General features: G+C 43.9%; 1 protein-coding gene across 2 annotated transcripts; it reads left to right on the top strand.

Annotated features, from left to right (window-relative positions):
- The first annotated feature begins 361 nt into the window (after positions 1-361).
- On the top strand, positions 362-8,161 carry PMPCB (peptidase, mitochondrial processing subunit beta). 2 transcript variants are annotated; one of them, XM_084284905.1, is made up of 13 exons: positions 362-471; positions 1,599-1,739; positions 2,052-2,138; positions 2,598-2,727; positions 3,194-3,392; positions 4,066-4,145; positions 4,679-4,791; positions 5,305-5,448; positions 5,802-5,962; positions 7,353-7,438; positions 7,515-7,603; positions 7,832-7,907; positions 7,998-8,161. In XM_084284905.1, exons 1-13 carry the CDS (start codon positions 382-384, stop codon positions 8,048-8,050), a joined length of 1,449 nt encoding a protein of 482 aa, XP_084141031.1. In that variant the 5' UTR covers positions 362-381; the 3' UTR covers positions 8,051-8,161. The 2 variants fall into 2 exon arrangements, with proteins under 2 accessions (XP_084141031.1, XP_084141030.1); XM_084284904.1 differs by having other exon boundaries at positions 5,799-5,962.
- Positions 8,162-8,195: the final 34 nt, after the last annotated feature.

Raw genomic sequence — 8,195 nt, 5'->3', positions numbered from 1 at the left:
TGTCACGTAGGCCTATTTTGTAGCAGTTTACAATTAACCAGCTCTGGAGTTATTAGTTTGAAGGCTGTTTGTTGGCACTTCCCACTGAAAACACGAATCGCAGTGCGAGCAGCACTCCTGAGGAGAGCACCAACTCGCCCACTCCCCAAGGCTGCCCCCCTCAGCCGCCGGGACCCCCGCGCGGGCTAGGAAAAGGGCAGACAGAGACGAGGAGACAGCTTTTAATTGTTTTCATCTCTTAATTTATTGAGGACAAGGCAAGGGACAGCGATAGGGTGGACACATGGTCAGTGACAGCTCCGAGAACACCGGCGCTGCCTGAGGGGAGCGCTGAGGGGAGCCTGCGCAGCTCCCGCCGGAAGCGCCCGGCCGCCCCACAAAATGGCGGCGCCTACAGCTCGCTTAGCGGCACGGCGCCTCTTCCTGCCCTGGCGTCCTCGCCTTTTGCCATCGCCCGGCCCGGGGAACCGGGTAGGCGGCGGGGCGGGGACGGGGGGGATCCGCGGAGGGCCCCAGCGCCTCGCTAGCTCCCCGCGCTGCCGCTCGGGAGGCCGCGATGGGGGCGGCAGGGGGGTGGTGGTCGTGTTGGAGGCGGCGCGGTGCACGCTGGGAGTTGTAGTCCTAGCGGGGGGGGGCTGGACGTGTGGCTGCCGCTGAGCATGGCGGGAGCTGTAGTCCCCACCCGGCTGAGGGGAGACGGGAGGGGGGCGGCTGCCCCCTCATGGGGACCGGGCAGCGCCGGGCTGAGGGGTGCCGAGCCTCAGGGCTTGCTGCAGACTCCAATAAATAAATAAATAAACAACCCCAGAAGCCACCCTCCCCTGAGCAAACGGGTCTGACTCCATAGCTGCCCCTGTTTTGAATCACAGAACCATTAAGGTTGGAGAAGGCCCCCGAGATCACCTGGCCCAACCACCCCCTGCCACCAGTGCCACCACTAACCCGTGTCCCCAGGCACCACGTCCAACCTCTCCTGGAACACCCCCAGGGACGGTGACTCCACCACCTCCCTGGGCAACCCGTCCCAGTGCCTGACTGCTCTTTCTGAGCAGAAATGGCTCCTCATTGCCAGCCTGAACCTCCCCTGGCACAACTCGAGGCCATTCCCTCTGGTCCTGTCACCAGTTCCCTGTGAGAAGAGGCCGACCCCCAGCTCCCCACACCTTCCTTTCAGGTAGTTGTAGAGAGCAGTGAGGTCTGCCCTGAGCCTCCTCTTGCCCAGACACAACAACCCCAGTTTGCAGTCTTTGACATAATTCCTTGCATTGGATTCACATTAGAAAACAGGTACCCAAAAAGATTTCAGATGCTAAAGGACATATTCGAGTTCCTACAGGTTTTCTGCCAGGACAGTTGGTTGTAGGGAAGGAGATGCAGTCTACTCCATTTTCATTGTTTTCATTTTTTTTTTCCCTGAAGTCAGTTAACGTATTCCCAAATGAAGTATTGGCAAATAACTCTGTGTAAAAATTATTTTTGAAAATGCATGCTTTAAAATAGATTTCTGAACTTACATTTAAGTTCAGGAATGCATTTCTGGAAGTGCATACTAGGATATAACTTACAGTGTATACATGACTGATGGTTTTTTCTTACAGTCTGTACATGTGGGAACAGGCAGGTTCAGAGTTTCCAAGGCAGCAACAGAAGTAGTCTTAAATGTTCCTGAGACTAGGGTGAGTCCTCTGGAAAATGGCTTGCAAGTAGCTTCTGAAGACTCTGGACTTTCAACATGCACAGTAGGTAACTTGTAAAGGGAATGTTTTTTCATAATTTTATGTATGTTTGTTTCCTTGTGGAGCTAAGTTGGATTCTATCAATGTTTATTTGCAATTATTGTTAAGTTATAAGATGGGAAATGAAGGTTTTCTTAAGTGATTTGTGATTCAATTTTTTTGTGAAGATCATTTTTTTTTCCTTGAAAACCTGGTTTAACCTAAGGAAAAAGTCATTTAAAAGTAAGTCTTGAAAATCTAAGTTTGTTTTGTACAGGAAAAACAGCAAAGCTGCATGATTGGCTGATAAAATGATTTCTTTTTTTCCCTAATGAGGTTGGACTTTGGATTGATGCTGGAAGCAGGTATGAAAATGAGAAGAACAATGGAACTGCTCACTTTCTTGAGCATATGGCTTTCAAGGTAAGTATGAGTATTGGCTTACAAATTTATGATGAATTTCTAAGCTAGTTATCGCTAGAGATCAGTGATGGAACTTTGTCAGAATTGTCTAAATACAGTTTACAAAACGAGGAGAGAGGGGAAACCAACTCAGACTTGGTTTCAGATAGAAAATGAAGCGAAATTCCTAGTCCCTTGCAGATGGTACACAACTATACATTAGTAACACACCTCTATTTTTAACTTGCTTTTAACTTGTGGTATTCTTAAGACACACAGTCTACCTTTTGCCAGCTTTTCATTTTCATTTGGGAGCATAGTAGGATTTATATTTGACTTTCAACATGGAGAGATCAGCATGCCAGTTTCCATTTCAGAAGACTTTCTTCCTTTTGTCTTTGACTTTTGCAGACAAGCAGTAGTAATGATGAATAGGTGAATTCAAGGATTTAGTCTGACTTTTTTATTGTTTTGTTTCAGGGAACAAAAAAGAGATCTCAGTTAGACCTTGAACTGGAAATTGAGAACATGGGAGCTCATCTGAATGCCTATACATCCAGGGAACAAACAGTGTATTATGCAAAGGCTTTTTCAAAAGATTTACCAAGAGGTAACTGCTTTCGTTCGTTAGAGAAGTGGCAAAGACCAAAAATGCTTATCCACCTCCTGACAACGCATATGAGTGATGCTTTTGCAGCCTAACAGTCGCATCTTTCCTGGACAATAAGTGCTTTCTTCAGCTTCATAGGAATGTGAGGATGCAGATTTTGAAAGGATTGTGCTAACAGTGAAGTTGATACTTGAAACATTTTTGTCAGCTAGATTTTTTTCCCTTACCCAGAAATGCCTTTTGGACTTCTCCCTTCCTGCAGAGCAAGTGTCTTTTAAAGTAAAGTTGTAGCATTTTGGCATCCTTAAAAAAATAAAAATAAAATCAGAAGTTTTTAAAATTCCAAGCTGCAAATCTTACTAGTACATTTTGGGTCACTTGAGCTTTGGGGTGAGTTTTACTTTTATAACCAGATTTTTCTGGTAATCTGAAAATAATTTCTATTCCTATCTTTATTTTCAATTAGCTGTGGAAATTCTTGCTGACATAATTCAAAACAGCACCCTGGGAGAAGCGGAGATTGAGCGTGAGCGAGGAGTTATACTTCGAGAGATGCAAGAGGTTGAAACCAATTTACAGGAAGTTGTCTTTGATTACCTTCATGCTACAGCCTATCAGAACACAGCCCTAGGAAGGACGATTTTAGGACCCACGGAAAACATCAAGTATGTGCAAGTTTGTGGTTGTCTTTAATTGTTGGCAACTTCTCTATATTTAAAAGGTCCCTCTGAAAATGTGGGGAACAACTTCAGTTGTAATTTTTACTCTGAAAGGTAGGTGAAGTTGTGCTGGATGTAACTAAGAATTTCCATATTGCTTTAGTTCTACTTTATGCAGGCGTTAAGATGAAGTTCATGTATTTACTGCACATCTTCATTATTTGACATTATTTTCTCCTGTTTATTAAAAATGCACTGACACAAAATTGCAAGCGCTTCTTTTTCCCATCAGTCAGGTGTTAGGATTTACCATAAATAAAACTGCATTCACACTGCTCTTTCAGCCCTTGTTTATACTGAGTCAGACCAGGAGATTACTAAGCGTACTGGTTTAAAATTGGCATGGGATCATTAGTGGATCTTATCACTCACCTGAGTGAGATCAACAGGGAGCAGAGTTGTAATTCCTGTTCTTTATCAGGAAGCTATAACAGCTTTGAAAGGAAAAATGTATAAAGGTCCATTTTCCTGTTCAGGAAGCTGTCCTTATTTTAGCTTTTTGCATCTGTGCGCTGGCAGAACTTATAATTATTCTGATACTATATTATTCTGTATTTCTATTTCTTCTTGTAAAAAAACTTTACTGACATGGCAGTGATGTTTCCTTGACTGTTTCCAGATCCATAAACCGCAATGACTTGGTGGAGTACATAACAACACATTACAAAGGACCCAGAATAGTCCTGGCTGCTGCTGGAGGTCAGTATGAGATATTCACCCATGGTCATGTGAAACTGTACTTAAAACCACAGACCTTTAACTTTCAGGGAGCAACATGCTGAATTGCCCATTGTTCAGTACGTCCTGGATGTTCATTGTTAGCCCTGCATGTTTAGTTTGTGCCTTCATAGCCTTTGAACTTCTGTTCCCTTTTCCCTCAGTAAAGTTTCAGAAACATCCTTAAAACAATAACTTGAAGTGGGTAAGGTCATTGTTCCATCTGGGCATGCAAAGAAGGGCCTAGAAGGAATTCAGTATGGAAAGGGGAGAAGCAAGAAAAGCAGAGAGAGGGAGAAATAATTTTGAAGCTTGAAATTGAGAGCAAACAGCTTGATTTGGAGTATGATCGTGATCTTACTCTGCATAATGGAGTGCTGGGAGAAATCTGAAAGCGTGGCGTTAAAGGGGGGGACCCAGAAGTTGCTGGTTTGTTGAGCCTTTAAACTGCATAGCAAGCTAAGTGAACTGTTCACAGAGTAACATGACAAAGTGTGTGAAACGTCTTTGTTCAGGGGTCTGTCACGATGAGCTACTTGACCTTGCCAAATGCCACTTCGGTAACTTGCCGTCTGCTCCGGAAGGAGGGCTGCCACCCCTGCCACCTTGCAGCTTCACGGGCAGCGAGGTAAGCAGCTCAACGGCTTTTTGAGCTAGCCCTTTATCCCCTGCGAGCACACTGCCTGCTGAGGAGAGCTTCTCAGCTGCACACTTAGCAGATTACAAGGCTTCTTGCCCACACTGAGGGCAACTGGAGTAGCTGCTTTCCAAGCAGGAATTTCCAACTTTTCTTGGGCAAGCCTCACTGCCACCACTTTCTCTGTCTCACCAGTTTCTGAGGGAATACCTCCCTTACCCCTGCTGCTGCTTTCCTTTTAGTGCTTGCCCTGCACTGTGAGAGCATTTTCTTTTACTGGGAATCACTGATTTAAAGGGTATGGCAGAGAGCCAAGGCATCTGTGTTCCATTCCCAGCAGTATTCAGATTTTGAAAACCCCTCAACTTTCCTTGCTACTGTTTGTCATCAATTTCTCTTTATGTTTGTGGCGTTGGGCTGGAAGTGTCTGTCTCCTGACATTTAGCTGCCGTGTACGTTACCGTGTGCAGGTCGCCCTACAGCCACTTTTGTGTGCTCCCACAGATCCGTATAAGAGACGACAAGATGCCCTTGGCGCACCTGGCGATAGCCGTGGAAGCAGCTGGCTGGGCTGAGCCGGACACGATCCCCCTCATGGTAGCAAACACCCTGATAGGTAACTGGGACCGCTCCTTCGGAGGAGGCGTGGTGAGTGAACCTGCAAGCTCCTTCCTGCTGTTCACGAGGTTGTCTGCGTGGGGTGCTGCCAATACTGACCCCCTCAGTCATATCTGAGGGCGTTGATGTGACATCGGAACATGGGGGTATCAGTAACCTTCCCTTTCCTGAAACTTTGTGGCTTTATGACCTGGGCTGTTATTTGGAAGCTGTTTGGACTACGTGCAAGGGAAGAAATTGTTGAGATGAAGAACTGATGCTTGACTGCATAGCTTCTGCTGGAGCCTGTGATACCACTGCATGTTCTGTCACATTGAAATGAAAACGGGAGACTAGCAAGCTTTCAGAAAATGAATGAAATATGTTTTCTCTTGCTTCAGCAGAACTTATCCAGTAAGCCTGCTCAGATTGCCTGCCACGGGAACTTGTGTCATAGTTTCCAGTCCTTCAACACCTGCTACACTGATACGGGGCTGTGGGGCCTCTACATGGTCTGTGAGCCATCAACTATCCAGGACATGGTGCACTTTGTTCAGAGAGAATGGTAAGCAAACAATGGTTTCTCTAAAAAGACTATTTTCTGTGGACAAATAAACTTTTAAAAATATTGATTACTTAAAGAGACTATTTCTCTGCTTAGGCTTGCCTGGGAAAAATAAATCCATCTAGTTTTAAACTTTGGCACTTGGGACGCACGGTCCCAGCTGCCAGTTTCTGGCACCCTTACTTAGAATGAATAGTTTAGGGTTTAGGCTTAATGAATAGTTTAGGGTTTAGGCTTGTTTTTTGCCCTAGAATAAGTGCTACTACTGCTAACTACAGCTCACATTGCTCTTATAAGGTAAATAGGCAGTGATTTTCTTTTTGTCTCACAAGTGTCAGGAGTTATAAAAATGTGGTAAACCCGTTAGAATGCGATTAAGTCAGCATGCAGTACCCAGGAACTGCATGTTTGACAACTGAAAGTAATTATTCAGAATAATGAATGAGCATAATGAGAGTGCAATTAGCTTTAAATACCATTACTAGTTAACCGTTCTACAGTTACTGGCCCACGTGGCACACCAGGTGGTGGTGTTATACAGAGCTCTAGTGAGTACCTGGGAAAATGAAATTATGTCAAGTAAAGGAGCTGTTATATGGAATCTTGAAACCTGTGACTAGAGATATTTTCAAATTAGATTTAAGGCCTTAGATGAATGAAATCATGTCCATAGGTGCACTTCTAAGACTTGAACAGCAGATGTGATTAGAAACAGACGTGTTATTTAAGGCCATTGACTTGAAGCGGCTGCAGTTAAAACTTGGACCTGAGGAGTTTCTTTAATCACACAGAGCACTTCTCATGTACCATTATTCTGAGACCTCTGTAAACAACTCTTAGGTAAAAATATCATTTTAGCTGTCTGTTTGCTGCAGTTCAGCACCAGGGAAGATGTGAACCATTCTTGTGCTATAATGTGTTAAGCGACCTACTGCATCCCTCTGTCCTCCTAGCAGAGTCTTCTCTCTGAGGTGTGATGTTATTTATACAGTTCCCATCTCTTCCCAAGAGCCAGGCAGTAACGGCTTGCCTTCTGGGCTAATTACCTCTAATTGCTTGGCTCCCAGTATCTTACCAACAGCAAGCATGGACTGCACGTGGCTCAAAACATTAATAAAATCAAATGCAGCTCTTCTAAGAGGAAAAACTTGCTTTTAGACTGAATATTGGTATGCTTCCAGAAAAACACTATCCTTAAGCTGCTTCTAGGAGTCCTAGGGCTTGTTTTCATACCAAGAACTCTTACCAGCTCTGGCTGTGGAAAAAATGTGTGTGGGTAGATGTACTCAGTGCTTGTGGTAAAGAGGTACACAACCATGTGTACCTCTTTATGTAAATAATGCTACAGGTTAGCATTATTTAATGCTTTTGGATTTAAACTGTTTTTCAGGATGAGACTTTGCACAAGTGTTACAGAAAATGAAGTAGCTCGAGCAAAAAATCTTCTAAAGACAAATATGCTGCTACAACTTGATGGTGAGACCCAGATAATTTTTTATTCTTACTTCCTGCTACTCTGTGCAGATAACTGAAGTGAGTTTTCCCGTTTTAGGCTCCACCCCAATCTGTGAAGACATCGGAAGACAAATGCTCTGTTATAAGCGCAGAATCCCAATTCCAGAACTTGAAGCAAGGATTGAAGTAAGTGGCACTCCTGGTGGAATTCTTTGATTAGGCCCTTACTGTAGTAATTTAATGTAATTGTTATAGGAAGAAACAGTAGAGTTTAGACCATCTCCAAGGGAGAAACCTTCTAACTGTTCTGTCACCTGTTCCTCTGGATTATGCAGAAGAAATGAAGATCACTGACTTAATACTTATTTTAAGACAGGTTTAGTAACAAAATATGTCTGTCTCTAACCCTTTCAGGCTATTGATGCCCAGACTATTAGAGAAGTTTGCAAGAAGTACATCTATGATAAGCATCCTGCAGTTGCTGCTGTGGGTATGTTGTCTAAGCTCACCTCCTGTAACTCCTCCACCCTCTTTCTTTTCAGTCTAGCATGTGTCATAGTCAACTTTCTTTAAATTCCAGGTCCAATTGAACAACTTCCAGAGTATAACAAAATCTGCAGTGGCATGCGTTGACGTCATGAGTAGTGAACAAGAACTTCCAGTATGTTTGAGCTTTAAGAGAAAAAAAAACACACTGCTTTTGACTTCAAAAAAATGCATTTGAGATTAAAACTCAAACACCAACCATAGTCCTGTGTATCTGTACAATTAAGGAGAG

This window comes from Netta rufina, assembly GCF_964035555.1.
Source record: "Netta rufina genome assembly, chromosome: 1".
In the NCBI taxonomy this organism is placed as follows: Eukaryota; Metazoa; Chordata; class Aves; order Anseriformes; family Anatidae; genus Netta; species Netta rufina.
Note: the sequence above shows the minus strand (reverse complement) of the source record. Positions and strands in the feature narration are given on the sequence as shown.